A 13,615-nucleotide genomic window follows, 5' to 3' on the forward strand; every position below is an offset into this window, starting at 1 on the left:
CATACCATTTTGTTCGAGTTTGCCTGTTTGACCATGGCACACTGTCTGGAGATCCACTTCTCCCAGCTGGTTCAGGGGGCTGTCTTTCGTTTGCATCTGCAGCTGCAACTTTTGCTCCTGAAAAGTTTAAAAACACATTGTCCTCCCTTCTTAGAGGAATACAAGTAATAACAGTTCTTCTCAGCAAGGGCTGACCATGAATATATACTGCATCAAAGAGTTTGAAGACCTTTGTTTAACATCCCTGCTCCTCTCTGCTAGATAAGAAATCAACTTCCAAACATGCCTGAGGGGCTTTAATGTGAACCGCAGCCCGTTACTGTTTGATTGTCTGTATCAAACTGATTCCCCTCTCCACCATTGAAAGGTTAAACAGAGCCAGGCTCTGAGATAAAATATTTGAATAGTGGTATTTTCACAGAGGCGCTGGCGGTTCACGTGTCATGCCCTCCCTATCCGTTACTCCTGATGATCCGCTCTCCCTCTCAGCTCCTCCTTTTTAATTCTTCCCACTCCCTTGGCCTCTGTCAACAACTCATCTAATTGGAAATCCTTACCAGCTCGCCTAATTGTACCTGAGCAACTGTAAGACAGTAGTAAAAGAAGAAGAAAGGGGTTATTAGTGGGCTTTTCTTCTCTGAAAGAGCTGAGAGTGACCTTTCTAAACAAAACAAATGAACAGATGTAGTGCTGTGGATTCAGGACAACTGAAGTAGAAATAATTGAATTGTAATTTTTTTCTCATTGTTATTTAAAAAACTATCTTAAATCGTATTAGTAAAAATTGAAACAAAATTTAGAGCGAAGTGAAGATTTATCTTTTTATTACTATTATTCAGACAATTTTATTATCTTCCATAATTCTGTAAATGAAATGTCAAGACAAGGTGTTCACGTATACATCACAATAATTGCTGGGTTTAGGTATGAATCCGATCGCCTAGATTGCATTATCAAATAAAAGGGTAACAAGGGCCTTTATTGGCCGATGCTACGGTTGAACCGAGGGTTTGCTGAACCGTAGAAACCATTCATTACTCATGCGACATCATTTAGCTGACAACACCAAACAGACCTACACAGACCCCCACTCAATGAGATGGATTTTCCCACTGTTTTATGCATATGTCCCTAAGATAAGAGAGATGCATGAAAGATCTCATCGTCATGTAAAGGTGTGTGTTGTTGTTGTTGTATTGATTTTGTGTACCTGCAGGTGTTATACTTCTTCTTTGAGGCTGATGATCTCTGTCTTTCAGTCCAGCAGCCAGCTGGTTTTAACTCTTTAAGAGGTCATAAATATTTAGTCAAGTGATGATTAATTAATAAATTAATAAAGTTACTGTTAAGAAAGATATTAGACATAAATGTATGAAACAATGCACAATAGATAAAAATGGAAATATAAAGTCGCCAACCTTTTGAAAAAAAAAAAAAAAAAAAAAAAGTTAATATGTTCATATGTTTTTGGGAGCATACACCTTACTCTAATTATATATATATATATATATATATATATATATATATATATATATATATATATATATATATATATATATATATATATATATATATATATTAATATTTTGTATTTTTATTTTTTTACAGCGGCAAGTGACAATTTTCGTTTGACATTCTAGAAATCTGACTCCTGAAAAAGAATAAACTGTTTATAATAAACACATAAGCTTTAGACATATGAATGGTATTCTATAATTCCTCAGTTATTGCTATCATTCCTAACAAACCTTTTGCTATTCCAACCCCTGCTTCTCCGGCACTAGTTTACAAATCTGCTCCTCATATCTTGTTTCAGCATCATGTGTCCAAAATAGACATTAAAACACAAATGTTTTCATAATCAATCATTAATATCTTAATAGGACAGGACCATATGAAATGATTCACATTTGATGAAGGTATATGTGAACATCAGAGAGGAGAATTTCACATAAAGCCTGCTCTTATCTAGGAAAGCATGTTTAAGTCAGTGGATGGCTTTTATTTGCATGTTTATTTATATTTTCCTAATAAAGTGTGCTACTTGCAAAGCTGCTAATGTTTCATGGAAGGACAATAAATTGAATAAATGGGGTCTGCAGGTAAAAAGGAAAAAAAGGAGTGGGTCTTGAAATCTTTCACAACAGAAACTGATTGTATATGTGATTAGACGAAGTCTAATAAAACAAAGGACACATAAAATGTGTTAGAATGAAAAGGAACAAAATTAAAAATGACTACTGTCATGCATTTTCAGCAGCTGGGTGTTCAAATTTCCTGTATTTGGCAAAATAAGACAACATCGCAAGCTAATAAAGTCATTTTAATGGAACACACTTTGCACTCTCTTAAAAGAACCTAAGAAGAGACGGCATTCAGCTGAGCGCGTTTGTCTGGCAGGAAATCCTCCATCTTAACCCCGGAGAGCTACAAAGTGTTAGTTTGATGGCATGCACATTGATTTCATGCCCTTGTCCCTCACCAACATCATAATAACAATGAAACATGAGAGATACAATGGTTTATTTTTGCTCGTACAACCTTTAAACATGTCCAGTGTGGGGTTTTAAGTGCTTTGCTTGAGGGTAGCAATCGTGCAGGCAAATATGAATTTGTCAGGTCCCGCTGAATGACCCCATTCTAATGTAAGTGTAACTTCTGCTGGCTTATATCCAGATGGACAGAAAGTGCTGCTCGCTATTCTGTCTTCTGAACACTCATGACACTCCTCCCACAAAATGACATTCCTCAGTTCCTCATGAGCGGGCCAAATAGAGCCATGCCATTCGGTTACTAATAGACTGACATCCCTAATATATTGAGAAGTCATTTAGCAGCCTTTTAGGGGGCTGATATTTGTCTGAGATTGCTCAAGCTCAGTATACAGTATATTTGCACAGATCTTAGGGTAAGACTAATATGAAGGTTTCTCAGCCAAGGAAAATATTTGTAAATAAACTGAGTTTGCGTTAAAATGGGTTGCGCTGAAAATGTTTTAAAATGTTAATATTATTATTATTATTATTATTATTATTAATCATGATAAATATATATGTAAATAAATAAAATATGAATGAACAAAAAAAAAAGATAAATAGCTAAAAATATTTTGTTAAATGAAAACAAACAAATATACAGGCTTAAAATACTTTCTTTACTGTAACCTGATGTAAATAGGTTGATTCAGGCATTTAAAAAAAATATTAAAAATATTGATTTCTGTCATAATTATCACACTATTTAAGTATTAATATTTTTGCTAATTGTGAATACACACATATATACACACACACACACACACACACACACACACATATATATATATATATATATATATATATATATATATATATATATATATATATATATATATATATTAATACTTTAAAGACAAATAGAGAAATACTAACTACATAATTAAATAAATATATAAATGAATTCTAAGAGGATAAACAAGTAAAAGAATGCCTCCAATCTTACATCTTTTGCTTTGTTTTCTCAGGTTTCATCATTTTTTAAACATTATATATCATCAGAAAAGGACCCCATACCCTGTGAATATGCAACTCTTCAACTGCCTCCAAGAGACTTGTTTTAAATTCCAGTATTTGCAGTGAGATGGTACGCCCAACATTCTCTAAAACAATGTTTGGGGTCTTCGGTTGGCCTTTATCTTGCATCTACAGACAAATCACCAGGAGTGTGTGTAAATCTAGCAGGTTGATTTGTATATAATTTAAAACACATCATTCTACCTTGGAATATTTCCATATCACCAAGGAGAAAAGCTCTGTTGCAGGGTCCACACTCGACTCCATGGCACTTAGGGTGAAAAACAAACAGACATTAAATCAGACAATCTCAACAGAACCTACAGATCAAATCTGGTGTTTCTGCTTTAAAAAACAGCAGCAATATGATTAAATACTTCAGTGATTAATAAATAATAGAAATAGTTAAGATAAACCTGCAAAAAATACAATATTTTAGACCAATTGTAGGCTGGCTATCTGTGGTTGAAGCACCATATTTTTCCTTTATTACTATGAAAGTCCAGTTCCACCACTAAATTCAAAAATTAAAAAATTTTGACAAAAAATTTTTTTTTGGTAATTTAGACTCTGTTTCTCAAAATAAATAAACAAATAAATTCTCGCTTTACCAACAGAATTACTAGGAAAAAGTCACAATTGTGAGACTTAAACTCAGAATTTCAAGAGAAAAAGTCTGAATTGTAAGATAAAAATAAGCCACAATTACATTTTAAATCTAATGCAGAAACAGTCTTCCATATATTTAAGTTAAATTAAATGAAAAAATGAATAAAACATGTTGCCTTGGCAACTATAAAGAAAAAAACTGTTTAGGTTTTTATATATTTCAATTTTAATTAACAGTTATTTTATTTTATCCAAGTAATGACATAAAATAATAATGATTATTTTTATTTATTTTTTTATGTATATATTTTTTAAGGATTTACTTGGTTGATGCACACATATCATCTCTAAACTAGCTAGAATTTAGAGCTGGAAATATTGGTTTTATCATACTGTCTGCATATGACAAAAACAATGCTACTACATAAATTTAAGAATATATAAACCACTGCTATAGAAAAAGTTCAAGTCGTTTTTATAAAGCCTTTAAAATCCCATCTCAAACCTTTCAAGGTGAAAATTGGCTAATAGGGGTTAGGACCATAATACCAGATGGACAGATAGTGCTGTCATTCAGAGGGAATTATATAAGATATCTAATTTGACCTGTGCTTGGTCCGCTGTATCCCCATCATCATGTCTGACTTGGAATGTGGGAGGTCTTCATTCAGCCTGTGTTTTAACAGAAGAAAGGCTTTTGTCCATTTAGCCGCTGCTAATATATCAATCATGTGCAGGAATTAAATGATCCCATTAGAATTTGCTACTATCACAAATGACCTGGAGGGCCAATGTCTTTATTCGTTTCCTCCGCTGATTCACCTCAGCAGATATTAAACAACTTTATAAGCCATGAAAGGCAAAATTAAAAGGACACCATCCATAAAATAGAATAATTCCCTGTCCGCAGTATAATGTCGATATTACTGCCATAGCTGCTGATCTGTAAATGTGAATGGCAGTGGACGGGACTTCAGGTGAAAACCTGCTGTAAGTTAGTGCAGCGAGCAGATTTAACCTTTGACCTCAGCTGATCAAACATTTGCTAACAGGGAGAAATCTGGATTTAATATCCAAGAAGACTTAACCCCAAAATAAACATAACTACTATAAACACTGTTCTGAGATATTAAGAAGAGATGGTTTTGACTATAATAAAGCTACTACCCTAAACTGAAGCACATTTTCGTAATTTTTAAGTCATTTTATTATAAGTAATATTTTTTAAATACAGTTCCGGTGGCATAAGCCATTATAGTTACCATGGTAAATTATTGTTATAGGCTGAATAGGCTACACACTTTTTTAGCATTCAGGACTTACCCACTCTAATAACTTTGGAAAAAAAAAAAAATAGCACATTTTCGAAATGCTAAATAGCATATTTAAGTACTTATCAATTGTTTTATTTAAATAAGCAAATGCTACGTTAGCTAGCTAGCTAGCTAAACTATCACAACATCTATTAGTTATTTTTTCTCATAAGTGATTTATAACTGCTTAAGGCAAGTACTTAAGAGATAGGATAATGATAGTTTAATAAGCATAAATGTATTAAATAAATACTTAATGTATTAATACTTAATTAAAATAAGTTACTGACTGGAGTTGGTGTGGTTGGCTACGGTTATGCTATATCTTGAGTAATAAATTCTGGGATTTCTGTGAACTTTCCTTTCAAAAATCATCACAAATTATGTTTAAAAGCAAATCGTGATTATTATTTTTTTGTATTTTAAATCATGTACCTGTGTCATCCATTCAAGTGCTAAAAAACGTTGCCTTTGCTGCCACCTACTGTCATATGTGTGGTTATGCATAAACCATATAAATACATAAAGGACATTATGTATGTATTTTTTTAAGTACATAATATCCTTAATACATAACCACATATTTTTACACGTTTATGGCATGCCTGGCATAAAAATAAAGAAAGCTAAATATTTAGAAAACATCACAGGTTCGACGGAAACTAAAATTATTTTTTGTAACCTAACTATCTTGCTTTTATTGTATATATAATGATATACATTATGTAATTAATGATATACATTTAATTACATTGTGATTTTATTGCCTTTGATAATAATATAATCTAGAATTTTAGACATTTTATACAACCCTCCCTGTCCCTAGGGGGCGACTTAAGTGTCATTCTGTTGGGTAATGTAGTTCTCTGCTTCAAAACACAGCTTTGGCCCCACTGGAAATCACATGTCAAAAAAACTACAAAGAAGCGGTGTGAACCGTACTTCCGTAGTGCGTCAGGTTGTATGGATCCATCCAGAACAAAACGTCCAGGCTGCTATTTTGATTCTATGTGGCGAATTGAAATTGCATTAAAATAACGTTTAGGCGGGCGGTCAGTGCTATAACTAATCCAGGTAAGCTGTTAAAGAGTCTAATGTAATTTGTATTATTTTGGCTGAATGAATGACCGGACGTTAGATTGCAGACAGACGTAGGATCGGGATTTTGGTAATGAGATGAGGGCGGTTGTTTATGTCGCAGCACAGTAAACCAGAGCGGTGTAGATAGCGAAATAAAAATATATTTGAAGGTGACCAATAGAGCGATGAGGCTGCTATAGAGCAATTGTTTATTGTCTTAAAAGGCATTCTAGTCTTTTCCTCCTTTTTAAAATTTAAACAAAACAACTTCACACTACGTCACACCGTTGTCAGAAAATTTTCAGTGTTGTCATTTTAGTGAGCAATTGGATAGAGCTGCTGATGCTGTACACTATGAAAAGATTCCTTTAATGTCTCAGCTTCTTTTGTTTTCAGAAGAAGATGCCCAAGGAATCTGATGAAACCTCAAAGGAGGAGCAGAACAAGATGGACAAGGATGACACTGTGGAAACATCGGAAGAGATGATCCGGAAGAGCAGCAGAAGAAATATTCCCAGTCCTCACAGACTCACCCCTCAGTGTAAGGAGAGACTCGATTACTTCACTTCAGAAATATATGTCAGTTTTAAATCTAACAGTGTTAACGTTGCATTCAAACACTAACAGCCAGTCCACCCAGATTTGTGTCAGTGGAAGAGCTAATGGAAACTGCCAAAGGAGTCACTAATTTGGCCCTGGCCCATGAGATAGTGATGAACAGCGATTTTCAAGTCAAGCCTTATGAGCCAGGAGAGGGAAGGTAATAAACATTATAAATGTTATAATGAGACCATCATAAAGTTCTTAATAGGCTAAACATATATTTGAAATGTTAATGTCAATTTAAAACTCTGATCATATTGTATTGTAATGCAGTGATTCTAAAGGGATACAATATTATTTTTTGCTCTACATTTTAAATGGTTTGACTTGAAAATGTTTTGTAATGATTAAACATATCTTTTTCTGTGTACTCAGTTTGGAGAAAACGGTCAAAGAAATAATGCACAAAGCATTTTGGGATTGCCTTGAGTCACAGCTGAATGATGACCCACCATCGTATAGCCATGCTGTCACACTGGTTGGTGAAATTAAAGAGGTAAGGAACGAATTTGATACAATTTTGATATTAATTAAATTAATTGCATTAGGTATTCTTTATAAATACATATTATTATATATATTTTCCGTGTATACACACACCCATATTTAAAAAGAATTAAAATGACAATAAAACAAAAATAATAATGTTATTATTAAATATCATAGTATTTTATATATGGGTATAGTTAGTAAACATACTTACATGCATATGAATATATTTAATTCTTTCTTAACATATTTGTTCACATTAAGCAAACTCAAAATGTTTGAAGGTGTTCATTAGTTCTCTGTCCCCCTGTTTTTCCAGACCCTGCTGTCTTTTCTGTTGCCTGGTCAGAGCCGACTGAGAGGGCAAATTGAAGAGGCTCTGGATATCTCATTGATCCAGCAGGAGGCGGAGAACAGAGCTCTAGACATCAATAAAGTAGCCAAGTTCATAATTGACATGATGGGCACCTTTTGCGCACCCTGTCGTGATGAAGATATCAAACAGCTGCGTGAAATCACTGACATTGTGCCCCTTTTTAAGTAAGTCACTTAAACACTTAAACAATTCAAGGTAAAGGTCATGTGACTCCAACTCCAAATAAAGTCCTGTTTATTTGCAGGTCTATATTTGCAGTGCTGGACAAAATGAAAATCGATATGGCCAATTTCGCTGTGAGCAGCCTGCGACCTCACCTCTTACAGCAGTCAGTAGAATATGAGCGGAAGAAGTTTCATGAGTTCCTAGAGAAACAACCCAGTAAGGAAAATCATTTACTTGTTGTGTAATAATTGTACAAAATCAATGAATGTTATGCAACTACTAATGTGGGCATTATAAAAAGTGTATAAGCTTCATGCACTTTAGTAAAAGCCAATCTCTGTAATTCAGTTATGTATTCATGTTTGCAGATGCTTTGGATTTCACACAGAAATGGCTCCAAGACACAGCAGATTATGTAACTGAGGGTGGAGCAACATGCACACCAAATTCTGCTCAACTAACTATACACAATCATGCCTATTTACGTTTGTTAAAGTGGGACCATGATACTGAGTCTTTTCCAGAGGTAATGTATCATTAGTGATCAGTGATGTTCAGATCTATTCATTTATTTAAAAAAAAAAAAAAAAATATATATATATATATATATATATATATATATATATACATTTTTTTTCTTTCTTTTTTTTAAATGTATTCACGTAAATATATATATATATATATATAAGCATCTGCTAAATGCATAAATTAAATTACATTTTAATTATATATATATATATATATATATATATATATATATTCAAAGTGTTAGGAAAATACTTAGTGGTTATGCCACATGACAATTGAATCATTCATTTAAAACTTCATTAAGATATGTCTTTTTTTTTCAAAACACAAACATAAAGAGTACATTTCTAATAACTAGCACTATTTTTTTTGTGGACAGTCTAATTGAACTATTATTGTGCCTTGTCCTCGATTTTCTCTCTCCTGTGATCAAACAGACTCTTCTCATGGATCAGGGCAGATTTCAGGAGATGCAGCAGGAGCTGGAGCAGCTGGCACTGGTGGCATCCGTCCTGCTCATAGTCTATAACAGTGCTGGCGAGGCCATTTCTGGACTCCCAGGCCTCATGGAAAGACTGAAGAAAACCATTAAGATTCTGTTAGCAGAGATGCACATTCCGTATGTTTAAAGATGAAATTACACTGCGTTTCCAATCCCTCACACTTCTGCAGACTAAATCGTTGTACTTTTTTCTAACAGGTCCTTTAATGCGGATGAAACCTTTGCTGCGATTGCAGAGAAATTGTGTGTGGAGCTCAGAGGATGCTTGTCTCAGCATGGCTTTTCACCATTTTCCTCAGATAGAGAGAACATATTGAAAGGCCAAATTGTAGCTGCGAAGTCTGCGGACAACCCCATACGCAAAGTCATTGGTAAGCATGGTAGAACCCAAAAATTCTATTTGGAAGTGAGGAACTCTAATCTAAAACTCTACTTTCTCTGTCAGACTCACGAATCCAGATGTACCTTCTTGGCTTCCTGGAGTCAAGCGCCCACCGGTGCGCCCCGGCTCTCCCTGGAGGTCTGACACCCATCAGCAAAGAGTTAGAGGAGATTGCTGTTAAGCTGGGACGTTTGGTGACCTTCAACAAGCTAGTCTACTCTCCGTTCTACCACAAGATCCTCCAAGATATTCTGAAACAAGGGGAAAGTTTAGATGTGTAAACAAAACACCTGAAATATTTATCACTAGTTGTCCTGGCTTTCACATTCTGTAGCTATGTACAAATTAAAGTGTCTGTAAAATAGCTAATTAACTCCTCAAAACTCACATGCTAGTACTAACATATTTAAGGGTTAACAGTCCCGACCTCCTCTCATTGCATTCTATATCAGGGAATATTTACGATTATATTAAGACTTGAATTGTCTAAAGCTTGGATTACTTTAGGCAATGACTGATAGTGAATAGTGTACTGAAATGTAAAAGAATTCTTGCATTCTACAAAAGATTCACTTCCAGCAACATTGTAAGTAGTTTCAGACATTCTCTGTTGTAGCCTGATCCCTTCCGCAAAGGTGTTATTGAGGTTTCTGGCTGTGAGGAAAAGGATGTACAGTACAGCATTAGACTGGTGCCTTAGTTTGTGAAGTGCCACCCATATTTAAGTGCACAGTTTTCTCTTTACTGCTCATTTTAACCTACAGATTATTCCCATGGTGTTCCCACATTCATGGGACACCTGGAACACCAAGCACGGTCTTTTAGAGAGAAAAAAATAAGTAAAATGTTTCTATCAACACTGAGCATGTTTTACAGATGACACCTTCAACTCACAAGTAAATGTATTCACCAGCTGCACATCTACTCTACTACAGCTTCAATGCAGTATTAATGGTTATTTTAAACTGAATGCTGGCTCCCAATAAAAATAGTTACTGATGGTGAGAAGAAATCTGATTGGGTTTGCTGTTTTTAACTTATTTATGCAATTCACTTGGCATTATGTTATACCCAGTTTCATCCATTTATATAATTTACATACATCAGTAGGTTTATTACATTCTATTATTTTATAATATTTATCATTTATTGTTGTAATATTAGGTTTATTACTGTCAGTATTAAATAAATATAGTTTATTCTGGAAATTTTCAGACATATATAAATACATTTGAATATTTTATTTTTATATGCATATAATACACCAGTTATGGTTATTAGATTTAAATGTGCTAATACTAAAACATTTTCAGTTATATTCATATCACAATAGTTATACATTATTTGAAAACAACGTTTAAAGATATGGCAAAATACTTAATTATATAGAGAGAGAGAGAGAGAGATTTTCATTGGCATATGCAAATATTGACTTTTTATAGTATTTACACATTATATTATGGCATTTATATATATATATATATATATATATATATATATATATATATATATATATATATATATATATATATATGTGTGTGTGTGTGTATAGATATATATATATATATATATATATATATATATATATATATATATATATATATATATATATATATATATATATATATTTATGTGTGTGTGTGTATATATATATGTATTATTATTTATTTATTTTCCGTAATCTCTTACTGCATTTCCTCACCAGACGGGGCCGCTATACAACAGAACTGCGTCTGGCTTCCGTGGGAGTTTGATGTTTTGTGCGTTGAGTCTCCAGTCCTGTCCACGGCAGTAAAGCTGCGCAAGTACTGACTCACCGCACTCAAACTCGCAGGAAGAAGCAGCGCGAGCTCAGCTGTGTGTGAGAGCTCGAGCGAGTTGAGCTGACAGAGTTTGTCCGTCGCCGTCAGGAGGATACAAACTAGGGTGGCTTAAACGCCCTGGACATGACGACAAAAACCTCCCCTGACCGAAACGAATATCTTTAACTCTACTCTGGACCCTGTTCGGTTCCCTTGGATGGCTTAGCAGGCGAGTTATGCGCAGTTGAAAATGAGGGGGCTTGTGTTTTTTCTCCCTCATCGTTCAGCGAGAGGACAAGATGGCAGCGCGAGCGCGTCGAGCATGTAGTGGGTGCGAATTTAACCCGAACATGTTCACAAAAAACCTGCAGTCCGACCACAGCTGCTGTCTGTAAAGGTAAGGGAGAATTTAACGATTTGTAAATGCATAAATACTTGTCTTATAGTCAACGGTGAAGATATCAAATCAGCCTCGACTTGAGTTGTGATCGCGAGCGCGTGGTTGTTGCGAAAAAAGTTCCCATGCCACACCAAAAACTTGAAAGCAATGTTTCGCAGGGGATGGTTATGTGTTTTGGTAGCCGTTGATGTTGTGGGTTAAATAAAATTAACAACATAAAACATAAACGTTTTTTTTTTAGCCCTAACGTTACAACTGAAATGCTAACGAAGACTCGATGGTAACCAGCCAGACCCATACGTTAATGTTTGCCTAAATCCTGTTGCTTAAACGCGTAACGTACAGAAGTTCAGTTGATGTATTTAAGAATTAATAATTTAAGTTGGTAGTATTTGTGCGCATGATATTTAGGTTTCAAAGTGAGTTTTCCCGGATGTACTCGCCAGTTGTTGATCATGTACTATAATCTAGTGATCTGTTGCTCAGTCCTCCTAAAATGCATAGGCCTTGTTATCTGTTAGAAGCTGACTTCTTCTTTCTTCTGAGAATTGACAGTGTGCTGGTAAGAGTCAGCAAAAGTATTACCTAAAAATATCTTATGTAAGACAAGTTGCATTTCCTGTCTACACATTGAAATATAATCCCTCATGCATTTCCAATAGAAACTTGCTCAGAAATTATTTTTAAACAGTTATTTGATTATTATAACATTGATAGTTTCATGTAACGTTACATTTTTGGCAGGAAAAGATTTGTTCATTCGAGAACTTCATTTAGGGTTTCTACTGTCATGGAAAACCTGGAAATATTATGAAATTTCCAGACCTGGAAGTAAATATAGATACCCCTCCCCCTTCATTATGGTCAGATGTAAATTGTCTTTGGTTATTTATTTTTTGTAATATGCCAAAGAGTAAGGCAAAAAAAAGTGTTTACATTTTATGAAACCTTTATTACAATATAATGAAACACAGGTTCCTTATTGTTGTTATTGCATTATATTATATTATAGCAAAATGTTTAATTACTCTATTCAAATGCCTGTTATTTTTATAATGTATTAAATAGTTATTAAGTTAAGTAGTTTTGTGTGTGTGTGTATATGCATGTATTTATGTATGTATGCATATGTGTGTGTAAAATGTGTACTTGAAAAAGAATCATGAAAGAATTATGGGATTTAATTTCAACCCAATTTCAATATGCCAAAATACTCCAAAGAAATATTGTGGCCGTTTTATAAAACGTGTATTATGAAATAACGAAACGGGAGTATTATAAGTTCCTCATTTATATTACAATCACTTTCATCACTAGGAAAATGTATTACCGTCAGTTCAGCAAAGTGTACTTCCCAATCAGTTCCTGCAGTTAAACTTTTCTAGCCTGAGCGGTTGCAGTATCAACAGGTGTTTTCCCTGTGTCATCTCTCGCCTAACCCAATTAGGTCTTAACATGGGAAAAGGTCAGTTGCCACCTGCTTATAACAGAAGGCAGTGGTGTTTGAAGACCGTAGAGAGACCTGTAACCCTAAACCTTTGCTGGTGCCTCCTTGCTATTGGGGGAATTACGCTACTATTGGACAGACCCCGTAAAAACAGTCCTCCAGATGGGACTGTCCTTTTAAAGCTGTTGAGTCAGTCTCTGGTTGCAGACCTAGATGTTGTTTACACAAACGGGAATAAAGACCTGATTGAAACAGAAAGGCCTGATTTAAACCTGGAGTTTGGTGTGGTAGTGTGAATGAATGAGGCCTTTTATAACAGCCCTGGAAGTGAAATCCATTAGATGTGCATTCTCCATTAAACCACATGG

The 13,615-nt window shown here is 34.4% G+C and overlaps 2 protein-coding genes across 3 annotated transcripts in view; both read left to right on the top strand.

The window, feature by feature from the left end:
* Positions 1-6,388: 6,388 nt before the first annotated feature.
* On the top strand, positions 6,389-10,610 carry LOC127947479 (T-complex protein 11-like protein 1). Of its 2 annotated transcripts, none has more exons than XM_052544637.1 (10): positions 6,389-6,547; positions 6,953-7,094; positions 7,181-7,313; positions 7,532-7,652; positions 7,965-8,185; positions 8,266-8,402; positions 8,555-8,712; positions 9,152-9,333; positions 9,415-9,587; positions 9,662-10,610. In XM_052544637.1, exons 2-10 carry the CDS (start codon positions 6,956-6,958, stop codon positions 9,877-9,879), a joined length of 1,482 nt encoding a protein of 493 aa, XP_052400597.1. In that variant the 5' UTR covers positions 6,389-6,547; positions 6,953-6,955; the 3' UTR covers positions 9,880-10,610. The 2 variants fall into 2 exon arrangements, with proteins under 2 accessions (XP_052400597.1, XP_052400596.1); XM_052544636.1 differs by having other exon boundaries at positions 6,391-6,547; positions 6,950-7,094.
* Positions 10,611-11,418: 808 nt separating this feature from the next.
* Positions 11,419-13,615, top strand: part of LOC127946837 (homeodomain-interacting protein kinase 3) — a 34,101-nt gene continuing 31,904 nt past the window's right edge. The window contains exon 1 of the mRNA XM_052543638.1: positions 11,419-11,797. The gene's annotated coding sequence lies outside the window, so the exon portion shown is untranslated. The remainder of the gene's footprint in view (positions 11,798-13,615) is intronic.

This window comes from Carassius gibelio, chromosome A25, assembly GCF_023724105.1.
Source record: "Carassius gibelio isolate Cgi1373 ecotype wild population from Czech Republic chromosome A25, carGib1.2-hapl.c, whole genome shotgun sequence".
Taxonomy (NCBI): domain Eukaryota; kingdom Metazoa; phylum Chordata; class Actinopteri; order Cypriniformes; family Cyprinidae; genus Carassius; species Carassius gibelio.